At 39.7% G+C, this 27,291-nt stretch overlaps 1 protein-coding gene across 1 annotated transcript in view; it reads right to left on the bottom strand.

Annotated features, from left to right (window-relative positions):
• LOC126175436 (glycerol-3-phosphate phosphatase) overlaps nucleotides 1–26,954 on the bottom strand; it is an 87,075-nt gene extending 60,121 nt beyond the window's left edge. Inside the window, exons 1-2 of the mRNA XM_049922237.1 lie at nucleotides 26,799–26,954; nucleotides 26,559–26,719 (exon numbers count right to left, since the gene is read on the bottom strand). Coding sequence (XP_049778194.1) covers nucleotides 26,559–26,719; nucleotides 26,799–26,925 — 288 coding nt within the window. The 5' untranslated portion in view covers nucleotides 26,926–26,954. The remainder of the gene's footprint in view (nucleotides 1–26,558; nucleotides 26,720–26,798) is intronic.
• Between the last annotated feature and the right edge of the window lie 337 nt (nucleotides 26,955–27,291).

The following is a 27,291-nucleotide window of genomic DNA, read 5'->3' as shown; positions in this document are numbered from 1 at the left end:
TCATAACTGAGCATAATTGGGTGGGAGAGGGGGATGGGAAGGGGGTAAGAAAGAAAGATCAATCTTACACCATTCTGCTGTGTGTTGATAAAATTTAAAGCATTTTTAATACACAAATTGATTCCAGTCATCTTCTCCTGTCTATTATAACATAATGCACCTTACATTCAAACTCTGAGACTTTATCTATTCATAGTTAGGTTACCTGCTGCATTTTACTACTACTTTCTCAGCAATTCATGCATAGTGTTTAACAATTCAAAGACCTTTCTTTTTTTCTATATTGGTGAAGTTCGGTGGCAGGATGAACAAGACTTCTGCTTAAGTGGGTAAAAGATTATAAATACAATATCAAAAATGGTTCAAATGGCTCTGAGCACTATGGGACTCAACATCTTAGGTCATAAGCCCCCTAGAACTTAGAACTACTTAAACCTAACTAACCTAAGGACATCACACACACACCCATGCCCGAGGCAGGATTCGAACCTGCGACCGTAGCAGTCCCGCGGTTCCGGACTGCAGCGCCAGAACCGCTAGACCACCGCGGCCGGCCTACAATATCAAATACAGGAAATGCTAGAGTATGTCTAACAATGAATAAGAAAATAGCAATGTGAGTAAGCTACTATGAACAGCATAGTGAATGCATTATCATAGCCAAGACAGACACGAAACCAACACCAACCAAAGTAGTACAAGTGTGTGTGCCAACTAGCTCAGCAGATGATGAGACTGAAAAAATATATTATTATATATATATTAAAATATATATTATGAAATAAAAAAAATATTCAGAGAGTTACAGGAGATGTGAATTTAGTTTCATTGGGGACTGGTATTCGATATTAGGGGTAGGAAATGAAGGAAAAACAGTTGGTGAATATGGACTGGGGGAATGAAACTAAAGAGGAAGCCACTTGGTAAAACAGAGCAATTTAAATATCCCCACCCTTGAAGGGGTCCGCCATTTTTCATAACACAAGCGTGCTGTGTACTTGGTAAACATGCAAAGAATTGCTGCCTTTATGTTTCCAAAGTAAACATGTTTCAGCAAAATCACATTTTAATCTTAGTTTAATTCAAGAACAATAAAATAAACTTACACTTTATGAACTAAAGCACTATTTAAATTAATAATAATAAAATAAACTTTCATTGTATCACTCTGTTAACGCCTACAAATGTTACCTCTAGTAATGACCCACTTGGGAGTATTAAACAGCACAGTTGCACCATATCCCAACCAACCAGTTATTTAATTACTAATTACATTGTAAATGACAGTCTCTTTCTGGGATTATGATGCTGGCTCATAATTTGTGTCATTTTTCTGCTTGTGTCATCATTTTTTTCACCTTGCTTGCTGTTTATTTTATATTGGTGATGCTCACTTCGAGGTATGACAACAAAACTTGTCACAGTGATACCTGAAGCAATAATGATGCACTAGGTATGGGCTCGCAATTGTTAAACAACAGTGGGACGACCCACCCAATACAACATTATTTGTGGTTGGTCCCCTTTATGAATAAGCATCCACTTCAGGGTTAAGTATATAGAAAAAAAACAGTGTACACTTGGAAGGGACCTGGAGACAGTGTAAGGTTTCAGACTTACTATATAATTGTGATACAGAGATTTCTGAACCAAATTTAAAACTCTGACATTCCGGGGCAGATGGGAGCCTGACCACTAATTTTTTCATTATGAACTACAAATTAAAGCTGAAGAAATTGCAAAAAGGTAGAAAATTAAGGAGATGGGACCTGGATAAGTTGAAAGAACTGGAGGTTGTTGACATAAAATTATGAAAAGGATAGACTGCTACTCAATATACAGCTGAAGGTGCTGAGAAGCAGGTAGGCACAACAAAAAGACTGTCACACAAGTAAACATTCGACCAGAGGCCTACATTGGAATTAGGCAAAAAAAACCACACACACACACACACGAGATCATAGTCTCTGGCTGCTGACACCAAACTGTGAGCAGCAGTGCATCATGATGGGAGAAGCAATCTGGGTGGGAGGAGTAAGGAGAAGGCTGGTAAGGGGAAGGGAGGAGGGGATAGTAGGGTAGGGGTGAAAGACAGTAAATCGCTGCTTGTGGGAGCATACAGGAACGAAGTAGAGAGAGAGTAAGGCAGGTAGATGCAGTCGGGAGGTTAGACGGAGGTCGGTGGCAGGAGGGGGGGGGGGGGGGGCAGTGGAAAATGAGAGAAGTAAAAAGAATGTGGATGAATTGGTGGAAGAGACAGCTGTGTAGTTCTGGAATGAATAAAGGGAATGGGATAGGTGGGAAAAGGACACTGACTACAGAGGGTTGAGGCCAAGAGATTTATGGAAACGTAGGATATATTGCAAGGAGAGTTCCCAACTGTGTAGTTCAGAAAAGATGGTATTGGTAGGAAGGATCCAGATGGCACAGTCACTGAAATGTGACTGGACTCAGAGCAAGACAAGAGGTAGTTGAAACCATGGTGGAGAAGGCGATTCCGTTGCTCCACTCCTGGCTGGCACTAAGTCATGACAGAAATGCCCCTCTGTGGATGGATGGTCGGTCTTTGGGAGGCTGTGGGTGACTGGAGAGATAAGGCACAGGAAATCTGTTTTTTGTATAAGGTTTGGAGGGTAATTATAGTCTGTGATGGCCTCAGTGAAATCCCTGGTATATTTTGAGAGGGACTGTTCATCACTACAAATGCAATGACGATGAGTGGTTAGGCTGTATGAACAGGACTTCTTGGTACGGAATGGGTGGCAGCTGTCTAAGTGGAGGTATTGTCGGTGGTTGGTAGGTCTGACATGGATGGAGGTACTGATGTAGTCATCTTTGAGGCAGAGGTCAACATCAAAGAAGGTGGCTTGCTGGGTTGACGAGGATCAGGTGGAGAGAATGGAGGAGAAGTTGTTAAAGTTCTGGAGAATGTGGATAGGATGTCCTCACCCACAACCCAGATCACAAAGAGGTCTTCAATGAATCTGAACCAGGTGAGAGGTTTGGATTCTGGGTAGTTAGAAAGGATTCCTTTAGATAGTCCATGAATAGGTTGGCATAGGATGGTGCCCTGTGGGAGCCCATTGGCAGATCCTAGGTTTGTTTGTAGGTGATGCCTTGAAGGCCACAAACCTGGTATATGGCAATGGTTCCTGCATGGCACCATCCTATGGCGACCTATTCATGGGCCTCTGAAGGCATCAAATACAAACAAATCCAGAGTACAGCAACAGCTACCTCCTGAAGTCCCACCATCCAACCACAGAGGAACATTCCCCTTGTGACTCAGTACCGGCCAGGACTGGAGCAACTGAATCACATCCTACACCAGGGTTTCAACTACCTCTTGTCGTGCTCTGAAATGAGGAATGTTCTATCCACTGTCCTTCCCACATCTCCCACAGTGGTATTCCAATGCCCACCAAACCTACACAATATCCTCGTCCATCCTTACACAATCTCTTGCTCACAACTCCTTGCCTCACAGGTCATATCCCTGTAATAGATCTAGGTGTAAGATTTGTCCCATACATCCATCCTTCCTTCCACCACCACCACCACCACCACCACCACCACCACCACCACCACCTACTTCAATCCAGTCACAAGCATCACGTATCCCAACAAAGGCGTGCTACCTCTGAAACCAGTCGTGATTTACAAGGTAAGCTGCAACCACTGTGTTGCGTTATATGTGGGTATGGCAACCAACAAGCTGTCTGTCCACATGAATGGCCACTGATGAACTGTGGCCAAAAACTGGCCGGACCACCCAGCTGCTGAGCACAGTGCCCAACACGATGTTCTTCATTTCAGAGACTGCTTCACAGCCTTTCCCATCTGGACCCTTCCCACCAACATTAGCTTCTCTGAATTGCGTGTGTGTGTGAACTCTCCTTACAATATACCCTACATTCTCGTAACCCTCCTGGCCTCAAACTTCACTAGTCATTGCCCTTTTTCCCGCCTATCCCCTCCCTTCCCTGTTCCCATTCCAGCACGACACAGTCACCTATTCCACCAATGCACCCACAGTCTTTTTACTTCTCTCCTTTTTCACTGACCCCCTGCCTAACTTCCTGACTACACCTAGCTGGCCTACTCTATCTTCACCTTGTCCCTGTACGGTCTCACAAGCAGCACTTTATCATACCCCACATCTACCCTGCCATCCCTCCCCTTCCCTCTCCAGCCTCCTATTTAGCTCCACTACCCAGACTGCTTATCTCATCATGTGTCACTGCTTGCAGTCTGGCCTCGGCAGCCAGAGACTGTGGTCATATGTGTGTGTGTGTGTGTGTGTGTGTGTGTGTGTGTGTGTGTGTGTTTTGACTAATTCCAATGAAGGTTTGTTTGGTCAAAAGCTTACTTGACAGTCTTTTTGTTATGCCTTTCTGTGGCTCCTATAGGGTGAGTAACAATCTATCATTTTCATAATATTGTCAGGGGTTGTTGAGAGTTTCAGAGCCAGTATTAGGCAGTGATTGATTAGAACAGGGGAAAGGAATATAATAGAAAAAGAATGGGTGGGTCTGAGAGAGAAAATAGTGAAGGAAGTAGAGTATCAAAGAGGTAAAAAAGACAACTCCTAGTAGAAATCCTTGGGTAACACAGGAGACACTGAATTTAATTGATGAAAGTAGCAAATGAAGCACGCAAAAGGGAATACAAATGTCTAAAAAATAAGACTGATAGGAAATAGAAAGTGATTAAGCAGGAATGGTTAGAGGACAAATGTAATGATTTAGAAGCATCTATCATTGGGAGAAAGATGAACAATGCCTCCAGGAAAATTAAAGGGGCCTTTGGAGAAAAGAGAATATCAAGACCTTAGATGGAAAGCAAATACTAAGCAAAGAAGGGAAAACTGAAAGGTGGAAGGAGGATATAGAAGGGCTACACCAGGGAAATATACTTTAAGACAATATTATTGAAAAATAAGAGGACATAGATGAAGATGAGATAGGAGACACGATACTGTGAGAGGAATCTGACAGAGTGCTGATAGATCAAAGATTAAAGAAGGTCCCCGGAGTAGAGGATATTCACTCAGAAGTACTGACACCCTCTGGGGTGCCAGCTACAACAACACTGTTCCACCTGGTATGCACACTGTATGATAGGTGAAACACCCTCAGACTTCAAGGAAAATGTAATAATTTCACAGAAAGTGGAGCTGACAAGTGTGAATTTTACCATACAACCAGTTGAACAAACAATGTCTGCATAGTACTAAGACAGATTCTTCACAGAAGAACGGAAAAACTGGTAGAAGCTTGAGGAAGTTCAATTTACATTCCTAAGAAATGCAGAAACATGCGAGGCAATACTGACCCTACAACTTACCTTGAAAGATAGGTCATTGAGAGGCAAACCTACAGTTATAGCATTTATGGACTTAGAGAAAGCTTTTGATAGTGTCAACCAGAATACACTCTTTTAAATTCTGAACATACCAGGAGTGAGATACAGGTAGCAAAAGGCTATTTACTACCTGTAAAGAAACCAGATGCCAGATACAACTACTTCACTCTCAGCACCATGTTACAAATAGTTAAACGACCTGATCAAGATCAAAACCAAGTTCAAACCTAGTCACAGGATCCTTAATTCAGCTGATTTAGTGAACAAGTTAAAAGACATGCAAATCCCCCCTCCCCCTCTAGTACCAAGCTGATTTCTTTTGATGTTAGATTAGATTAGATTAATACTAGTTCCATGGATCATGAATACAATATTTCGTAATGATGTGGAACGAGTCAAATTTTCCAATACATGACATAATTAAGTTAATTTAACAACATACTTAAGTTAATATAACAACTTTTTCATTTTTTGTGTTTTTTATTTTTTTTAAATATATATATATTTTTTTTTAATTTACATCTAAAAATTCCTCTATGGAGTAGAAGGAGTTGTCATTCAGAAATTCTTTTAATTTCTTCTTAAATACTTGTTGGTTATCTGTCAGACTTTTGATACTATTTGGTAAGTGACCAAAGACTTTAGTGCCAGTATAATTCACCCCTTTCTGTGCCAAAGTCAGATTTAATCTTGAACAGTGAAGATCATCCTTTCTCCTAGTATTGTAGTTATGCACACTGCTATTACTTTTGAATTGGGTTTGGTTGTTAATAACAAATTTCATAAGAGAGTATATATACTGAGAAGCTACTGTGAATATCCCTAGATCCTTAAATAAATGTCTGCAGGATGATCTTGGGTGGACTCCAGCTATTATTCTGATTACACGCTTTTGTGCAATAAATACTTTATTCCTCAGTGATGAATTACCCCAAAATATGATGCCATATGAAAGCAACGAGTGAAAATAGGCGTAGTAAGCTAATTTACTAAGATGTTTTTATCACCAAAATTTGCAATGACCCTTATTGCATAAGTAGCTGAACTCAAACATTTCAGCAGATCATCAATGTGTTTCTTCTAATTTAATCTCTCATCAATGGATACACCTAAAAATTTGGAATATTCTACCTTAGCTATATGCCTCTGATTAAGGTCTATATTTATTAATGGCGTCATACCATTCACTGTACGGAACTGTACGTACTGCGTCTTATCAAAATTCAGTGAGAGTCCGTTTACAAGGAACCACTTAGTAATTTTCTGAAAGACAGTATTGCCAATTTCATCAGTTAATTCTTGTTTGTCAGGTGTGATTACTATACTTGTATCATCAGCAAAGAGAACTAACTTTGCCTCTTCATGAATATAGAATTGCAAGTCATTAATATATATTAAGAACAACAAAGGACCCAAGACTGACCCTTGTGGAACCCCATTCTTGATAGTTCCCCAGTTTGAGGAATGTGCTGATCTTTGCATATTATGAGAACTACTTATTTCAACTTTCTGCACTCTTCCAGTTAGGTACGAATTAAACCATTTGTGCACTGTCCCACTCATGCCACAATACTTGAGCTTGTCTAGCAGAATTTCATGATTTACACAATCAAAAGCCTTTGAGAGATCACAAAAAATCCCAATGGGTGGTGTTCGGTTATTCAGATCATTCAAAATTTGATTGGTGAAAGCATATATGGCATTTTCTGTTGAAAAACCTTTCTGGAAACCAAACTGACATTTTGTTGGTACTTCATTGTTACAGATATGTGAAGCTACTCTTGAATACATTACTTTCTCAAAAATTTTGGATAAAGCTGTTAGAAGGGAGATTGGACAGTAATTGTTGACATCAGATCTATCCCCCTTTTTATCCAAAGGTATAACAATAGCATATTTCAGTCTATCAGGGAAAATGCCCTGTTCCAGAGAGCTATTACCAGGTGGCTGAGAATCTTACTTATCTGTTGAGAACAAGCTTTTAGTATTTTGCTGGAAATGCCATCAATTCCATGTGAGTTTTTGCTTTTAAGCAAGTTTATTATTTTCCTAATTTCAGAGGGAGAAGTGGGTGAGATTTCAATTGTATCAAATTGCATAGGTATGGCCTCTTCCATTAACAGCCTAGCATCTTCTAATGAACACCTGGATCCTACTATATCCACATTTAGAAAATGATTATTAAAAATATTTTCAACTTCTGACTTTTTGTTCGTAAAGTTTTCATTCAATTTGATGGTAATACTGTCTTCCTGTGCTCTTGGTTGACCTGTTTCTCTTTTAATAATATTCCAAATTGTTTTAATTTTATTATCAGAGTTGCTGATTTCAGACATGATACACATACTTCTGGATTTTTTAATAACTTTTCTTAATATAACACGGTAGTTTTTATAATGTTTGATAGTTTCTGGGTCACTACTCTTTCTTGCTGTCAGATACATTTCCCTTTTCCGGTTACAAGATATTTTTATACCCTTAGTAAGCCATGGTTTGTTACAAGGTTTCTTACGAGTATATTTAACTATTTTCTTGGGGAAGCAGTTTTCAAATGCATTTACAAAAATGTCATGAAATAAATTATATTTTAAATTGGCATCAGGTTCACGGTACACCTCATCCCAGTCTAACTGCTGTAGGCTTTCCCTGAAATTTTCAATTGTTAAATCGTTGACTGAACGTACTACTTTGGAGGACTGTTTAGTATTGCTGAATGGAGATATGTCATATATTGTAACTAGCTGTGCACCATGATCAGAAAGACCATTCTCAACAGGCTGAGCATTTATCTGGTTAAACTTATCTTGGTCTATAAAGAAGTTATCTATCAGTGAGCTGCTATCCTTTACCACCCGAGTAGGAAAATCAATAACGGGTGTCACATTGAAAGAACCGAGTAATACTTCAAGGTCATTTTTCCTATTACCCTCTTTCAGAGAATCTACATTGAAGTCCCCACAAATAATAATTTGCTTCCCCCCGTCTGACAGATAGCACAACAAGGAGTCCAAATTTTTCAGAAATAGATGAAAATTTCCTGATGGGGACCTATATACAGTTACAATTATAAATGTGCCTTTATTTAATTTAAGCTCACAGGCACATGCTTCTATATGTTTCTCTACACAAAACTTTTTTGTTTCTATACTTTTTGCACAATGATAACTTTTGACATATATGGCAACTCCTCCTTTCTCCATATTTTCTCTCATTACATGCGCAGAGAGCTTATATCCACTTACATTTACCTTATCCATATCAGTAACAATGTGATGCTCAGACAGGCATAGTATATCTATTTCATCCTCAGCTTCTAAATCTTCTAAACAAACCAGAAGCTCATCTATTTTATTCTTTAAACTCCCAATATCAAAAAGGTTGAGGTTACGGATATGAAAGTAGCTAGGATGATTGCAGGTACTAGTAGATGGGAACAATGGCAGGAGGGTGTCCACAATGAGGAAATCAAAGAAAAACTGGGAATGAACTCTATAGATGTAGCAGTCAGGGCGAACAGGCTTAGATGGTGGGGTCATGTTACACGCATGGGAGAAGCAAGGTTACCCAAGAGACTCATGGATTCAGCAGTAGAGGGTAGGAGGAGTCGGGGCAGACCGAGGAGAAGGTACCTGGATTCGGTTAAGAATGATTTTGAAGTAACAGGTTTAACAACAGAAGAGGCACCAATGTTAGCACTGAATAGGGGATCATGGAGGAACTGTATAAGGGGGGCTATGCTCCAGACTGAACACTGAAAGGCATAATCAGTCTTAAATGATGATGATGATGATGATGATGATGATGACTCCCAATATTTTGATGAAATATACTTACTTTATTTTTAATTATACTTTTATGAGAACCTTTCCTTATTCTAACATTTGCAGTACTCTCCTGTCTGAGTTTCTCATTGTGCTTAGGCCTAGTTGCTATACCAGTGGTCACATGGTGTTCAGAGAGGCAGATTATGTCAACTGGGTTGGGTGACTTTAATTCATCAATGCAATTACCTAGGACTGAGATACAACTTGGTGGAGATAAAATTTCTGGTGATTGGTGAAAATTTATAATTGACAGCTGTGATTGGTGATCCAATGTGCTAGAATTGTGCTGTTTAATTTCTTTCCTAAACTGAAGATTTGTTTCAATCCTGACCTCTCATAGAACTTGACATCTTTCTGTCTTACCTATCCTAAAAAAGGTGCTGCTCCAACACCAGTAACCACTGGTATTTTACCATTCATGGCAGTGCCTCCCCCCCCTTAAATTTCCTGCTATTACCCCAGCCAGTTTCCCCTTCCCTTTCCTGTTGAGATGTAGGCCATGCCTGGTATAGTCACACCTACTGAGAGAATCAACAGGAACCACACCAATATGAGCCCCCGCACCCGACCCAAGCAGCCGTTCCAACTCCAAATTAACTCTCCCAACAGAAGAGTTCAAATGAGGCCGGTCATGGCGTCTCAGGACAGATACAAATTCAACATGGGTGTGTCTCGATGCCGACGCAATCTTTGCCAGGTCACACTCTATACTGTACCCAGGATCTCTGTCGATGCTGTTCCCTGGCCCTCCCACAATAACCACGGTGTCTTCCCTGGTAAATCCTTTACAGAGTGAACCTAAATCCTCTGTCACCTGATCCAGACTAGCACTTGGTTTGAAAAAAATTGTGACCTGGTATTCTGGTCCTAATTCCTCCTGCAGAAGTTGGCCTACACCTCTGGCATGAGAACTGCCTAACAACAAAACTTTCTTCCTTTTCGATGGCTTTCCTACATTCTTTTTCAATTTCCTATTGAAAGTTTGTTGTGTCCTGTCTACACCTACCTCTGCTTGAGACTCATCAGTTTCTAACTGAAGCAACAGGTCAAACTTATTTTTGACATTCACCACAAAACTGTCAGACTTAGTTTTAGGCCTGTTCCTTCTGCTACCTGTTGCCACTTCCCACCTCTCTTTGCCCTTTTCCCTCCTTAACCTGTCCAGATCTTCCCTAGCCTGATCTAGCTCAGCCTGAAGGCCAGCAATTTTCCCCTCCTGTTCCACTATCTTCCTATCTCTGCTGCAAATCCTACATAACCACTGATGAGCCTGATCCACTTTCCCGACACCCATGCCACTGCAGTCCCCCCCAGTGAAAAAAACTACTGCATCCATCACACCAAATCCCGGAACTAACAATTCTACGGCAAGTCAGGCACTTCTCACTCATGGCAAAAATAATACTTTAGCTAGAATAAATCAATTAAATTACCGAAAATCAAAAAAGACGTTACTAGAATTAAGCCTATTCACAAATGTATATAAGCAAGTTTCTGATTTAAAATTCCGCTGTTTTTTTCTGAGATCTGTATTAAAACAATGAAGGTATACGCTATTTATTTTATATTTCACTCGGTGGAATGAAAAAAAGGAAAATTAAACGAGATACTTTAACTTTGATTCTCCAAAAACGTTACGAGAATTAGGCCTATATACAAATGTATATAAGCAAGTTTCTGATATAAAGTTACGCTGTTTTTCTGAAATCTGTATTAAAACAATGAAGTTATACGCTATTTACGGTAGTTTACTTATTTGTTACCGAGAAATTAGTTAAATTACCTTGAAACAAGAAACAAACACGTTTACAAAATTTAAGCCTAAGCGCGACTTCGCGAAGTTATGATCTTTTCGTGTTTTCTGAAAAAATACGCAACGAAAAGTCAAACCTTTAACGGCAAGACTAAATGATACACTAATGCATGTATTTAATTTGTTGTCGGCGTTAAACTAAATTATATTCCTGTCTAAATCACTTAACTTTCTGGAAATGGTTTTCTGGCGTCACTTACTCAGCGGCCATCTTGGAACACAACTTATTCAGTAATATACCTGTTCAGGAGAGTCTAAACATTCTCACAGACACACTAAATAAATCAGAAGTTAACTGAGTTGTCACAGATGACATAAGGTTAGCTACAGAAACTTGTCTAACACAAAATTATTTTCATTTCAGTGATGGGATACACAAATAGTTGGATGGTCTACCTATGGGATTCTCCCTCAGTCCAATCCTGGCTGAAATTTCATGGACACTTTTGAAACACAGTTTTTTGAAAATAATTCACTCTCTTCCAAGATTGGATACTGTTTTAGGTAGACGTACGTTGATGATGTGTCGTGCTTATGGATAAGTATTACCAGACAACTGCAATAATTCCTCAAGCAAATAAATTCTAAACACAACAGTGTAAAATTCACAAGGGAGTTAGGGAGTAACTGCGTACATAGTTTAGATCTAACCTTAGACATCAGTAACCATATTCATACTTTCAAGATTTATAGGAAACCTGCCACCACAGATGTAGTAATAATCAACACACAGTGACCCATAAAGGTGCTACCTTTCACTCTATGATACATTGCCTAATATCCCTCCCCATGAGTGAAGACAACTTCCAAATGGAATTAAATGCCATCAAACAAATAGCATCAAACAATGACTATCCTCCTACCTTAGTGGACTCCACAATGCACAAAAAGCAGAAAAAACAGGTGTACTCTGTTCTTGACCCACCACCTCAAGAATGCAATAAATGGTGCACAATTCAATGCTTAGGAAAAATCGCACAGATGTAGCCAAAAAGCTTGAATACAGGAATGTAAAAACATCATTTTATGTGCACAATACTGTTGGACTCTTTTTGCCCAATGGTGAAGACAGCAGTCCAGCTTTGGGAAAAAGTGGAATATACAAAATTAGGTTAGTCTGGCAGGGCAATATGTACCTGCTTGAAGGAACACCACAGAAGTGGGAAACTTACAAAGAAGCCTCCACTATTGCAGACCACCTGCTTAAAGAAGGCCATAGTTACAAGGTAGAACAGAGGATACATCACATTCACAAAAGAAGGAAGATGAATTATCTTCAAATAATGGAAATTAATAAATACACGTCCATCAATCAAAGCTTAGTACTGAATGATCAGACACAGTTTCCTTCTAACTGCAGATACTACTAAGAATTCCATCCAGGCCACACTGTAAATTACCCCTCTTACTCACTCCTTTTTTCTTGTTGCTACAATTTCACTCATTGTGTTAAAAAAATTTACTTTGTATAATAACAACTGATTCACTCATTTGCTTAATATCACTATTATATCTTATCCATTTGCAAATTATGATTTATTGAAGAAAAGATTATTTTGTTCAGCCACATCCGTCGAATACATCAAGAAAGTTTGTTGTTCAGTTATGTTGTTCTATGTAAAACTGTTGTAAATTGTCTATAGTTCATTAGTTAGTGTGTCATGTATTTTATCTTAGTTAAATAATCTCACATTGCATTTACACTGAAATAATCCCACTTGCTTTATTCCTAAATCTAACATTAACATTTTTGCTCTCTGGAAAGGGAGATACTATGTACAGGCAATAGTTTAACATCTTTGATCAGCAAAATTTCACTGCACCACATACTTGTCTTCGTACCTGATGATGGCGTAACAGCCGAAAACTGGTTTGTGCAACAAATAATAAATACTGTAAATATTACACATTACAACAGTGTTGTGTGTGTTTCATTCATAATGTATAAAATATTCTACCAAGAATCAACAGAACAGTCAATCAATGTGACATTGTAATTCTGCCAGAGACAGCTAAGGACTTGGAAGAGCAGTTGAACGGAATGGACAGCATCTTAAAAAGAGGAAAAGAAATAATAATAAATCAGCAATAAAGCTGATAATTTATAAAATCAAACACCTACAAAAGCAAGACAAGGATAATGCAAAGTAGTCTAATTAATAAGTGATGCTGAGAGAATTATATGAGAAAACAAGGCACTTAAAGTAGTATATGAGTTTTGCTATTTGGGGAATAAAATAACTGATGAGACAGAATAAGAGAGGAAATAAAATGTATACTGGCAATGGCAATAAAAGTATTTCTGAAGAAAAGGGAATTGTTAACATTGGATATTTCAAAGTATTAGAAAGGGCTGTACCATGTCAAATCAACACACTCGTCTACCTCACCATTTTAGATTTGGCTAAACTTTGATATACTCATAGTGGGAACTGAGACTAATAAAAATACCAAATTTTAATTTTTTATCTCAAACCTTTTCTGAATTATGTCTACATAAAGTTTAAAACTTGCCAAAAAAAGCATGAACAAACTCTTTTTAAATCACTCCAGGAGCAGTCCTAACTAAACTATTTCTAGTTGGGAAAGGTGTCATTTTGCACTTTTTAATGCTCTTTCCAGTGATATACAACACAACACAGGTTCTAATTAAGGTTTTTTTTTCTCAAAATACAAACTGAAATTTTGATTTAATTTATTTCCAAGAAGTGCATAATTTAAAATTTTTCAAATATTTCCATAAATACTTAGACTGTTGTAAATCACATGGCAAAATATAATTACTGGTTGATTATGGGTTCATTGTTAAAAAGATTATTCCTTATCTTGTTTTTCACTAACATACCCATTTTGACCAAACCTACCATTAACAAATAGGAATTTAGTTAAAATATACAGAAAGGTAACTAAAAAAATCGTAAATATAAAAATATCGCCATCTTGAAACCAATCAGAATATTCTATAACCGATTTAAGCTGACCACTTATCTTAATTATATACAATTTAAACTAAAACAATTAATTGATAAAACAAAAAATACTGAACAAGGGACCTACAACTACAAATTTAAATAAGATATGAAAAAAGAATTGCTGTAATAGCTCTGGCTCATGATGCTTGGACCCACAACTATCAAATACAAAAGAATTAAATACATGATGCTTGTTTTTGAATAATAGATATCTATATACACATAAATGTAGCACAACTGGTACTAATGATAATTTTTTAAACAGCTATCTACAAAATATAAATTAACACTAACCTTAGGAAAAATTAAGTTTTGAGTTGAAAGCAGTGAACCAAAAACTGACATCCACAGGACATCTGCATATGTGTGACATGAGACTGATGTAGCTGGCCCACATGGGTGAAAAAAAAAATTATTTTCACTTCATCAAGTTCTTCCTTTTTTTCTAAAATGTACCAAAGCCACCAGTTTTTGTCATACACAGTGGTAATGTAGCCTGATATGCCTTGTAACTTCAGTTTGTCCGATGTGGATGTTAACTCCCCTTCCAAGCCTGCACATCGTCTGAAAAGTGCTTCACTAGTAATTTTCAAACAATGGAAACTATAGGTAGGAACATCAACAATGTAGGAAAAGACATATTGCTACTTACCATAAAAAAGACACATCAAGTCGCAGACATACACAATTAAAGACAATTATACACTCCTGGAAATGGAAAAAAGAACACATTGACACCGGTGTGTCAGACCCACCATACTTGCTCCGGACACTGCGAGAGGGCTGTACAAGCAATGATCACACGCACGGCACAGCGGACACACCAGGAACCGCGGTGTTGGCCGTCAAATGGTGCTAGCTGCGCAGCATTTGTGCACCGCCGCCGTCAGTGTCAGCCAGTTTGCCGTGGCATACGGAGCTCCATCGCAGTCTTTAACACTGGTAGCATGCCGCGACAGCGTGGACGTGAACCGTATGTGCAGTTGACGGACTTTGAGCGAGGGCGTATAGTGGGCATGCGGGAGGCCGGGTGGACGTACCGCCGAATTGCTCAACACGTGGGGCGTGAGGTCTCCACAGTACATCGATGTTGTCGCCAGTGGTCGGCGGAAGGTGCACGTGCCCGTCGACCTGGGACCGGACCGCAGCGACGCACGGATGCACGCCAAGACCGTAGGATCCTACGCAGTGCCGTAGGGGACCGCACCGCCACTTCCCAGCAAATTAGGGACACTGTTGCTCCTGGGGTATCGGCGAGGACCATTCGCAACCGTCTCCATGAAGCTGGGCTACGGTCCCGCACACTGTTAGGCCGTCTTTCGCTCACGCCCCAACATCGTGCAGCCCGCCTCCAGTGGTGTCGCGACAGGCGTGAATGGAGGGACGAATGGAGACATGTCTTCTTGAGCGATGAGAGTCGCTTCTGCCTTGGTGCCAATGATGGTCGTATGCGTGTTTGGCGCCGTGCAGGTGAGCGCCACAATCAGGACTGCATACGACTGAGGCACACAGGGCCAACACCCGGCATCATGGTGTGGGGAGCGATCTCCTACACTGGCCGTACACCACTGGTGATCGTCGAGGGGACACTGAATAGTGCACAGTACATCCAAACCGTCATCGAACCCATCGTTCTACCATTCGTAGACCGGCAAGGGAACTTGCTGTTCCAACAGGACAACGCACGTCCGCATGTATCCCGTGCCACCCAACGTGCTCTAGAAGGTGTAAGTCAACTACCCTGGCCAGCAAGATCTCTGGATCTGTCCCCCATTGAGCATGTTTGGGACTGGATGAAGCGTCGTCTCACGCGGTCTGCACGTCCAGCACGAACGCTGGTCCAACTGAGGCGCCAGGTGGAAATGGCATGGCAAGCCGTTCCACAGGACTACATCCAGCATCTCTACGATCGTCTCCATGGGAGAATAGCAGCCTGCATTGCTGCGAAAGGTGGATATACACTGTACTAGTGCCGACATTGTGCATGCTCTGTTGCCTGTGTCTATGTGCCTGTGGTTCTGTCAGTGTGATCATGTGATGTATCTGACCCCAGGAATGTGTCAATAAAGTTTCCCCTTCCTGGGACAATGAATTCACGGTGTTCTTATTTCAATTTCCAGGAGTGTATAAAGCTTTTGACTGCAGCCTAGTAATTTTCAAACAATGGAAACTATAGGTAGGAACATCAACAATACAGGAAAAGACAGATTGCTACTTACCATAAAAAAGACACATCAAGTCGCAGACACACACAATTAAAAGACAATTATATAAAGCTTTTGACCGCAGCCTTCATCAGTAAAACACACACACACACACACACACACACACACACACACACACACACACACACACACAACAAAAAAATCGCCCATCACAGCATCTCAGGGTGGGATGCAAGCAGCAACCTGGAGGAAGTGTGGAAGTGGAAAGGATGATAGTGTAAAGTTTGAGGGAGGAGACAAATGCTGTCTGGTGGAGAGTTCATTGATGATATCTTCACAACATCTATTCAGGCCCAAGACACCCTATCTTTGTTTCTTCACAACTTCAACACCTTCTCCCATCCGCTTCATGTGGTCCTCCACAACCCAGTGTGCCACCACAACCCAGTGTGCCACTTTCCTAGATATTGACCTCCTCCTCTCTCGTGGCTCCATCTGCACCTCTGTTCACATTAAACCCACCAAACACCAACAGTATCTTCATTTTGACAGCTATCATCCCTTTCACACCAAAGAATCCCTCCCCTAAAGCCTGGCCACCCGCGGACTGCCTATCTGCAGTGACAAAAAATTCCTTGCTCAGTATGTCGAGGGTCTCACAAACGCCTTCACAGACAGTCACTGTCCCCCCAACATAGTCCACATAAAGATCTTCATAGACATTTTCCTTCACTCCCCCAAAAACCAGCCACAAAGCAGTCTCCCCTTAACCACTCAGCACCACCCCACACAGGAACAACTGAACCACATCCTTCACCAGGCATGTGTGCGTGAGGTGTGGTATCTTCTTTTGTGTTTTTACTTACCTCTGTCTGAAACCTCACTAGTAATTTTGAGGTAGTGTTGGGAATGAATGCATGAAACTGCTGTGCCCCTTTGATTGTCAATGCTTCATCAAGCCACTTTTTTAAGAATATTTCTGAAGCCGCATAATCTTTAGTGGAACAGCCAAGATCTATTTGTATTATGTTAGCTACTGCCCATTCAAACAGATCTTGTGTGGTTTGGATCTGGTTGTGGTATGGCCTTTGCAAACTTGCACAAGCTGCGAGTCTCTTAACGGAACCCCCTGTGGCATAACAAGGCCCTTCCCCATGTGCCGTGGCTGAAAAGTGTGGCTCAACTTTTACATGAAAGTTTTCCTCATGTACATAAAGTTTTTCTTATTTTTATATTGAGCAGCAGAGCCACCTGAAAAACATTACTACTTTTGTGGAAGCTTTTGAAATTTATTTGTTACATACAAAATTAGCTTGTTTTGAAAGATGTAAACAACAGTTGTATTGCACTCGAGGCAATCAGAAACTATGACAAAGCTCCCATGTTCAATTCTGTCTGATGTTTGTAACAAGTAACAAGCTAACAAAACGTATGTATAGTAATCTGTTGGCTTATCCAGTGGTAACTCCGAGCTTCTGTATAACTATACTATAATTTTCTGAAATATCTTTTAACAACAAATTTTGATTCATTATTTTCATTTGTGGCATTAAGGATTGCTCTTTGCTGCTTGGCAATGAAGACATGCCAAACTAAAAAGAACATCTTGCTATGGAATAAACTTATAAATTCCTTGGAAGTTTTCTGTATGATTTCCAAGTTATTGTAATCAACTGAGGCCCAATGGCAGAACTGAACTCGTTCAATTAAATTTTCATCCAAAAGTCTTGTAAAATTTTACGTATTACATTTTACCCTGGGCTATATTTGCAAATTAACAATTTTTTTTAAGTTGGCATTTGTTACTGTACCGCATTTAGTTTGGCATTTTCTATCAGTAATTCTGTGTGTGCGCGCCATTGTGTCCAACTAATACACAATGTTTTAGCCGTAACTCAGCAAATTTAGAGAAACCCATTTTTTAAATTTGTAAGTTTCTTTAAGGATACACAAATTAAGTATTTTTGATATTTTTGTTTTACTTTTATTTGGTCCAGTAATTGTCATACAATCTTTGATATGTGGCACTGACCAGCTTAATCCAACTTTTTCATAAAATGGATGTACAATTTTACAGTTTCTATTGGTAAACATTCCCCTGGTTTTAGATCTAGACCATCTTTGTTCCAAAATTTTTTTGGATTCCCGAACAGTGTAATTGTTGTTGTTGTGGTCTTCAGTCCTGAGACTGGTTTGATGCAGCTCTCCATGCTACTCTATCTTGTGCAAGCTTCTTCATCTCCCAGTACCTACTGCAGCCTACATCCTTCTAAATCTGCTTAGTGTATTCATCTCTTGGTATCCCTCTAAGATTTTTAGCCTCCACGCTGCCCTCCAGTACTAAATTGGTGATCCCTTGATGCCTGAGAATATTTCCTACCAACCGATCCCTTCTTCTAGTTAAGTTGTGCCACAAACTCCTCTTCCTCCCAATTCTATTCAATACCTCCTCATTAGTTATGTGATCTACCCATCTAATCTTCAGCATTCTTCTGTAGCACCACATTTCGAAAGTTTCTATTCCCTTCTTGTCTAAACTATTTATCGTCCATGTTTCACTTCCATACATGGCTACACTCCATACAAATACTTTCAGAAACTACTTCCTGACACTTAAATCAATATTCGATGTTAACAAATTTCTCTTCTTCAGAAACGCTTTCCTTCCCATTGCCAGTCTACATTTTATATCCTCTCTATTTCGACCATCATCAGTTATTTTGCTCCCCAAATACCAAAACTCCTTTACTACTTTAAGTGTGTCATTTCCTAATCTAATTCCCTCAGCATCACCCGACTTAATTCGACTACATTCCATTATCCTCATTTTGCTTTTGTTGATGTTCATCTTATATCCTCCCTTCAAGACACCATCCATTCCGTTCAACTGCTCTTCCAAGTCCTTTGCTGTCTCTGACAGAATTACAATGTCATCGGCGAACCTCAAAGTTTTTATTTCTTCTCCATGGATTTTAATTCCTACTACGAACTTTTCTTTTGTTTCCTTTACTGCTTGCTCAATATACAGATTGAATAACATCGGGGAGAGGCTACAACCCTGTCTCACTCCCTTCCCAACCACTGCTTCCCTTTCATGCCCCTCGACTCTTACAACTGCCATCTGGTTTCTGTACAAATTGTAAATAGCCTTTCACTCCCTGTATTTTACCCCTGCCACCTTTAGAACCTGAAAGAGAGTATTCCAGTCAACATTGTCAAAAGCTTTCTCTAAGTCTACAAATGCTAGAAACGTAGGTTTGCCTTTCCTTAATCTTTCTTCTAAGATAAGTCGTAAGGTCAGTATTGCCTCACGTGTTCCAGTATTTCTACGGAATCCAAACTGATCTTCCCCGAGGTCGGCTTCTACTAGTTTTTCCATTCGTCTGTAAAGAATACGTGTTAGTATTTTGCAGCTGTGGCTTATTAAACTGATTGTTCGGTAATTTTCACATCTGTCAACACCTGCTTTCTTTGGGATTGGAATTATTATATTCTTCTTGAAGTCTGAGGGTATTTCGCCTGTTTCATACATCTTGCTCACCAGATGGTATAGTTTTGTCAGGACTGGCTCTCCCAAGGCTGTCAGTAGTTCCAATGGAATGTTGTCTACTCCCGGGGCCTTGTTTCGACTCAGGTCTTTCAGTGCTCTGTCAAACTCTTCACGCAGTATCATATCTCCCATTTCATCTTCATCTACATCCTCTTCCATTTCCATAATATTGTCCTCAAGTACATCGCCCTTGTATAGACCCTCTATATACTCCTTCCATCTTTCTGCTTTCCCTTCTTTGCTTAGAACTGGGTTTCCATCAGAGCTCTTGATGTTCACACAAGTGGTTCTCTTATCTCCAAAGGTCTCTTTAATTTTCCTGTAGGCAGTATCTATCTTACCCCTAGTGAGATAAGCCTCTACATCCTTACATTTGTCCTCTAGCCATCCCTGCTTAGCCATTTTGCACTTCCTGTCGATATCATTTTTGAGACGTTTGTATTCCTTTTTGCCTGCTTCATTTACTGCATTTTTATATTTTCTCCTTTCATCAATTAAATTCAATATTTCTTCTGTTACCCAAGGATTTCTACTAGCCCTCGTCTTTTTACCTACTTGATCCTCTGCTGCCTTCACTACTTCATCCCTCAGAGCTACCCATTCTTCTTCTACTGTATTTCTTTCCCCCATTCCTGTCAATTGTTCCCTTATGCTCTCCCTGAAACTCTGTACAACCTCTAGTTCTTTCAGTTTATCCAGGTCCCATCTCCTTAAATTCCCACCTTTTTGCAGTTTCTTCAGTTTTAATCTACAGGTCATAACCAATAGATTGTGGTCAGAGTCCACATCTGCCCCTGGAAATGTCTTACAATTTAAAACCTGGTTCCTAAATCTCTGTCTTACCATTAAATAATCTATCTGATACCTTTTAGTATCTCCAGGGTTCTTCCATGTATACAACCTTCTATCATGATTCTTAAACCAAGTGTTAGCTATGATTAAGTTGTGCTCTGTGCAAAATTCTACCAGGCGGCTTCCTCTTTCATTTCTTAGCCCCAATCCATATTCACCTACTACGTTTCCTTCTCTCCCTTTTCCTACACTCGAATTCCTGTCACCCATGACTATTAAATTTTCGTCTTCCTTCACTATCTGAATAATTTCTTTTATTTCATCATACATTTCTTCAATTTCTTCGTCATCTGCAGAGCTAGTTGGCATATAAACTTGCACTACTGTCGTAGGTGTGGGCTTCGTATCTATCTTGGCCACAATAATGTGTTCACTATGCTGTTTGTAGTAGCTTATCCGCATTCCTATTTTCCTATTCATTATTAAACCTACTCCTGCATTACCACTATTTGACTTTGTGTTTATAACCCTGTAGTCACCTGACCAGAAGTCTTGTTCCTCCTGCCACCGAACTTCACTAATTCCCACTATATCTAACTTTAACCTATCCATTTCCCTTTTCAAATTTTCTAACCTACCTGCCTGATTAAGGGATCTGACATTCCACGCTCCGATCCGTAGAACGCCAGTTTTCTTTCTCCTGATAATGACATCCTCTTGAGTAGTCCCCGCCCGGAGATCCGAATGGGGGACTATTTTACCTCCGGAATATTTTACCCAAGAGGACGCCATCATCATTTAATCATACAGTAAAGCTGCATGCCCTTGGGAAAAATTACGGCCATAGTTTCCCCTTGCTTTCAGCCGTTCGCAGTACCAGCACAGCAAGGCCGTTTTGGTTATTGTTACAAGGCCAGATCAGTCAATCATCCAGACTGTTGCCCTTGCAACAACTGAAAAGGCTGCTGCCCCTCTTCAGGAACCACACGTTTCTCTGGCCTCTCAACAGATGCCCCTTCGTTTTGGTTGTACCTACGGTACGGCTATATGTATCGCTGAGGCACGCAAGCCTCCCCACCAACGGCAAGGTCCATTATCTTCCTGATACTCTACTCTTTAGGTAACCTTGTAAGAATCAAGTTTTTTTGCTCTGTTTGTATAATTTAAAAGTTAGTTTTGAGATTTTGGAGAACAGATTCTCAATATCAATACCATTTTCTGAAGAAGAAATTTCAGCAGCAATAGAAAGTTTACATTTCACTGATGACAAGATATTTTTAACTTTTGCTTTGGCACAGTGCTCAGATGTTATTTTTTTTCTTATCAATTCAGGACTAGCCCAGTTCTTAAAGTAAACAATATGGAGACTACAATGTGATGTTTATTGGAAATTTTTTCAAACGGACTAAGGTACAGATCTGTCTGTCTCCCCACAGCAAAACTTTTTGAATATCACATTTGTTGGCTTCACCAACTAACAACCAAATTGTCCTATTCCAATCTGTCCCATACCTCGAGCTAAGTTACAGATCAGTGTCACCAAGACCAGTTTGGAGAAAAAAAGAGAGAGTACATGCATCAAAAGGTGACATGACAGCAGCCATTAACATAAGCCACTGGCCAAACCCGATGGCTCGTACTGAATATTCTAGAGTCCTGCATGACCGAGTAAGCGAGCACAACATATGAGATGGGGCGAGCACACCCTAACTGGATAGGCTGCCCGCACTAGTTGTAGTGACCGAGCACAGAAGCCGTGACCGAATACGTAGCACGCAACTTCAGACACATTACACGTGTCATTATCCGTGTGAGACTGCAGCCAGTACGGGCTTCTGATTTGTGGTGTCTCTCTCTCTCTCTGCAATCATGCAGTGCGAGGAAACCAGTGCAGTAAGACGCAAGATTGAAATCAATGTTTACACATTGAAGAGACGGGAAGGTCTAAAAAGCCAAGTACGGAGCATATTTTTGGTGGTTGTAGACGAAAACAGTGAGTCTACTGGATACGTATCGTGCATAAACTGCTCCACATTATTGTGTTTCCAATCGGGAACCACTCTTTTAAAGAAACACAGTTGCAAGAAACCTTACAAAGATATAGTTCCTTCAGGAATACCGGCAGTAATAAAAAATAGTATTAGAGCAAAGTGTGTCGCAATGTGTGCTAAAGATATGAGACCTTTTAATGCTGTTTGCGGTGAAGGTTTCAGAGAACTAGGCCAAGAATTAATACATCTAGGTGCGCATTATGGAAAAGTTAATGTGGCAGATGTCATGCCACATCCCTCTACTATAAGCAGACATGTCAAAGAACAAGCAGATGCAATACGGAACAGTACAATGCCTTCTATTATTGCGGAAGTTATTAATAAAACATGTGCTGCGATAGTTGATATGTGGACTGATTCACATAATCAGGTGCACTATTTGACGCTTACATCTCATTACATTAACACAGATTGGTCTCTTCTGATCAATGTTTTACTTACAACAAAATTCCCGGACGTTAGGAAGACGGGAGTAAATATTATAAAAGAAAGTGCTCTATGAATTTAGCCATGTAACGTACCCGTTCTTGGAAACGTTACTTTTGTATTAAAAGAAAGAAAGAGAGAGACAGACAGAAATAGAGAGAGAGGGAGAGAGAGGGAGAGAGAGAGAGAGAGAGAGAGAGAGAGAGAGAGAGAGGCGTTGGATTTGTACAGTACAGTGCAGAGCAGCGAGCCGTGGCGAGGTGAGGTGAGACGTAAGCAGTGACCGGTCATGCTCGGTTATCCGCGTGTCCGGAATCCGGACAACAGACATGGCGCGAGTACGTGACCGAGCCGAGTCGTATGGGGCCGGACACGAGCTGCTCGGTCCCCCCGTCAACAGGCGGGCAGTGACCGGTCAAACATGGACCGTTGCAGCACTCTAGAATATTCCTCTTGACCTGAAGAATCTTCAGCATCTTTATCAATGATTGGCTCTGTATTTTTACCTGAGTTATATCTTTCCCACATTCATCACAAATCATGGCACTATTAAGCATTCATGCTGTGATATTTCTCTTTTTTTTTCTATCTCTAATTAAATAATTTGATTTCTTCAACGGATTACAGCACTGTACTCTTACAGCAATGTACTTTCTACAAGTTTAACACACTGATACAAAAATCACTTAAGACACTCCATCAATTAATAGTTTCACTTGTAAATGAACTATTAAAAATACTGCTTCACCACCTGTTGGTGAAGCTGTAATTAAAGAAGGCTTGCCTGTTATTTACTTGTTACTTTCACTTAACTGAAGCTGTTGTCATTGGAGATCTGCCTGTTCTCTATTTGGTAGCCTTACTTAACTTGTTACTAAAAAAGGCCTGCCTGTTGGTATTTGGCAATTTTACTTAACTGAAGCTGTTGTTATTGAACACCTGCCTGGTCTCTATTTGGTACTCAACATACAGTGGAGATGCTCAGTCGCTGATATTGGAATATTGTTATATTCCATCCTGGATTTTCCATTGTTTGATTTGTTTGCTATTTGGTAATTGGAAATACGGAAGTGTCCGATCCCGCCCGTCTGCTTTGAGCCATGACGTCACAAATATGGGGGAAACGACCATAAACCACAATTCCAATATGGCGCATATAAAGTCGGTACATACACATTATGAGGACAAAAATACATCGAAAAACAAACACACACACTTTCCACAAAAGGCCTAATGACACTAACGGGAAAAGCACGGGAAATGGCGTGTTTCTGGGTGGGGGGCAAACTAAATATAAACAAATTTAGACACTCACCCCCATACAAAACCACACAAATCAAGGCCCACCTGATGTTATTGCCGTATTATTGAGATCTGATATCTTTCTCAATCTGTGTTGTAATTAACTGAAATTTTGATTCCCAAAGGCCTACCTGTTTCAGAGGTATTTATGTCAATAAGGTAGGGCACATGATGGTACATGGGCCCTAACCTTTCACCTTGCATCCCTTTAGCCATAACTGTAGGCTTCAATACAGTTCCACTAAAACATATTTGAAAAAATTGTTCAATGTTTATGCTAATACAATGGTGCACTATAATGACTTAGCAACACTAATATTAAAGTTTAATTATCAACCACAGAAGGAAGAAATACAGAACACATCCACTCAGCAAAGACTCTTAGCCACTGAATCATTAGACAGACAGTAAGTGCATGGCTGGAAGCAGGCTGTGCTTGTTTCAACTTCTTCACAGTCTGCACGCACAGCCAGAAATCAACCTGTTCAGCCTGAGTACACTAGTCTGATATGTAGAAATGGAATGTGCATTTTGATTAATCTGTTTGGACCAGAATTACCACATCAATACTTACACTTTTCTCTTTGTTAACCCTGAGCTCACACGGTGATTTTTCTGTAACACATACGAGGTATGGTCTCTGAGACCCCTATCTTTAAACCAAGATTTAAGATGTAAATCATTTGAAAATTTTATTTGTTATATAAGATTTATAGTTACAACTATATAACTGTTGTTTAAATACTCCTTGTTGGCTTTAGGGGACTGATGACCATAGACGTTAAGTCCCATAGTGCTCAGAGCCTTGTTGACTTCATTGCACTGAATACAGCCAACAGTATTTTATTTTATTATTTTTTTTTTTCAAGCAAAAATCACATACTTTTGTGAAGCTTTTTCAATAGTACACAAAACGACCTGTTAGAGAACTGAATTTTACCTTGTGAAAAATTATGGTATCTCTGTAGAAAGTAAATTTTCACACAAAACTAATTTCCTGGGATTAAACTTGCATATACAAACTGAACTCGATAGCCAGAGAAAGACTGCAAAATTAATATTCAGTACTGAGATATACATCTTTCTTTGACACCATTCAGAACACATTTAATTTTAACTAACTAATATTGTTGGAGAAACAGAAAGGTCCTCATCACCATTATCCCGAAGTTCTTCTGCTGAAAGGTCCTCTTGTTCGCTAACAGAACTGAGGTCACTGGCTATTGAAAAACCACTGTCTTCTTCGTCTACTTCTTGTTCTATCATTGACATCATTCTTCATTCATTGACCAAAAATTTCATCGAACTTGGAGTGTGTAAAACTGTCACATTCTTGATAACACAAACACATTTTGTACTGAACTGATGAAAGCAGGCGCGCAGTTCACAAGGCGCAGTCTAGGAGACCACATCACATGTCAACAACACATGTAAACAAAAATCAAATAAGGCAATAACACAACTGACAATAATAATTATTTGTAGGGTTGGTGATTAAAAGAGGGTAGGTGATGTATAAAAACGTTCCGACCTATGAGTGCGACTTGGAAAATTCTGGCAATGTCTGAGAGACCACACCTCGAGAGTTAACAGATAAGTATAGTTTGGCTCAGACAGCGGCTATAGTTAAAAACAAGTCAGGAATAATTGTGTTTAACACGACCCCATCATTTTCTCATAATCATATTTGGCATGTGATTTACAGCAGCACTAAGTATTTATGAAAATATTTTGAAAACTTAAAATTATGTTTTTACGAGAAAAAACAAAATTTCAATTTGTATTTTGAAAAAACATTTGTTATTACAACTTATGGTGTAGTGTATATCACTGGAAAGAGCATAAAAATGATGCAGATTTACACCTTACCCAGCTCTCCAGTTCAATCAGTACAGCTCCTAGAGCTGTTTAAATAGGAGTCCATTCACGCTGTTTGGGCCAGTTTTTGAAAATTTTACATAGCCATATTTTCAGATAAAAAAAATGGAGATTTGGTATATTTCTTAGTCTCAGCACCCACTGTGAGCAAGGTGAGATACTGAATACAAATGTGGAGTAAAGAAATTTCTGGCATCACTTGACTGAAAGACACAAAAGATCGCAAGTTTAGTATTGCAGGAGACGTGTAGGGTGTGAAAGTTGTTGAAGGGGACTATGAGATGAATACAGTAAGCAGGTTCAAAGTTATTCCGTGAGGGACAAAACTGCGTAGCATCGAGTAATGTGGAGATATATCAAACCAACCTTCAGGCAGAAAGTAAGAACATACTATACATTTAAATTTTAACAACAAACTTACTTCTGATGCTACGAAGCCTAGCTTTCTAAACTTATCTATATACTCCTCTCTACTCTTTGTGCTGTTGTTTGTAACGTAGAAAATTTTTTTCCCGAGGTTCCTAAACGTGTTCAAAGCGATGTTAGCACCTGGTATAAGCTCAGAGCCGAGCCACAGCACACCTGAAACACGAGACTGTGGTTATGAAGTCATCGAAATGCTGTATGGTATAGCGATTTGTCAAACGTGTTTAGATTTTACCATCACAGTCTGTCAAAACAGTATCAAACGAGTTAATAAAGCCTTTTATATCGTGTTTGCCCAAAGATGTCAAACATATTGTTTTCATTGTGCCCTTGGCCATGCAAACACAGCCACTTGATGTCATGAAAACAATGAATTTCCGCGGAAAGAAATGACAACTGCTCAGTCATTTAACGCACAGGTGGCCATAGTTTTGCGCAATACATGGATATATTTCTGACAACTTAATAATGTTTTAATATATTACCAATACGCCAGTTTATAAATGTCTTTACGCTGTTTTACTTCCACAGAGAGGGTCGTGTAGTAGAAAAAATTAAACGTTCCAAAAAATAACATTGCGAAACAAAATAAAAAGAGTCTGCGTGAGGAAAACACCGCCGTTCTCTCATTTTCTGATGTGGCACAATTTCCGGAATTAAAAAGAAAAAAAAATCGAATTTCGGATACGGTATTTCGCCTGAAATGGTTTAGCTAGAGCGATCGAATA

The sequence above is a fragment of the Schistocerca cancellata genome, chromosome 3 (genome assembly GCF_023864275.1).
Source record: "Schistocerca cancellata isolate TAMUIC-IGC-003103 chromosome 3, iqSchCanc2.1, whole genome shotgun sequence".
In the NCBI taxonomy this organism is placed as follows: Eukaryota; Metazoa; Arthropoda; class Insecta; order Orthoptera; family Acrididae; genus Schistocerca; species Schistocerca cancellata.
Note: the sequence above shows the minus strand (reverse complement) of the source record. Positions and strands in the feature narration are given on the sequence as shown.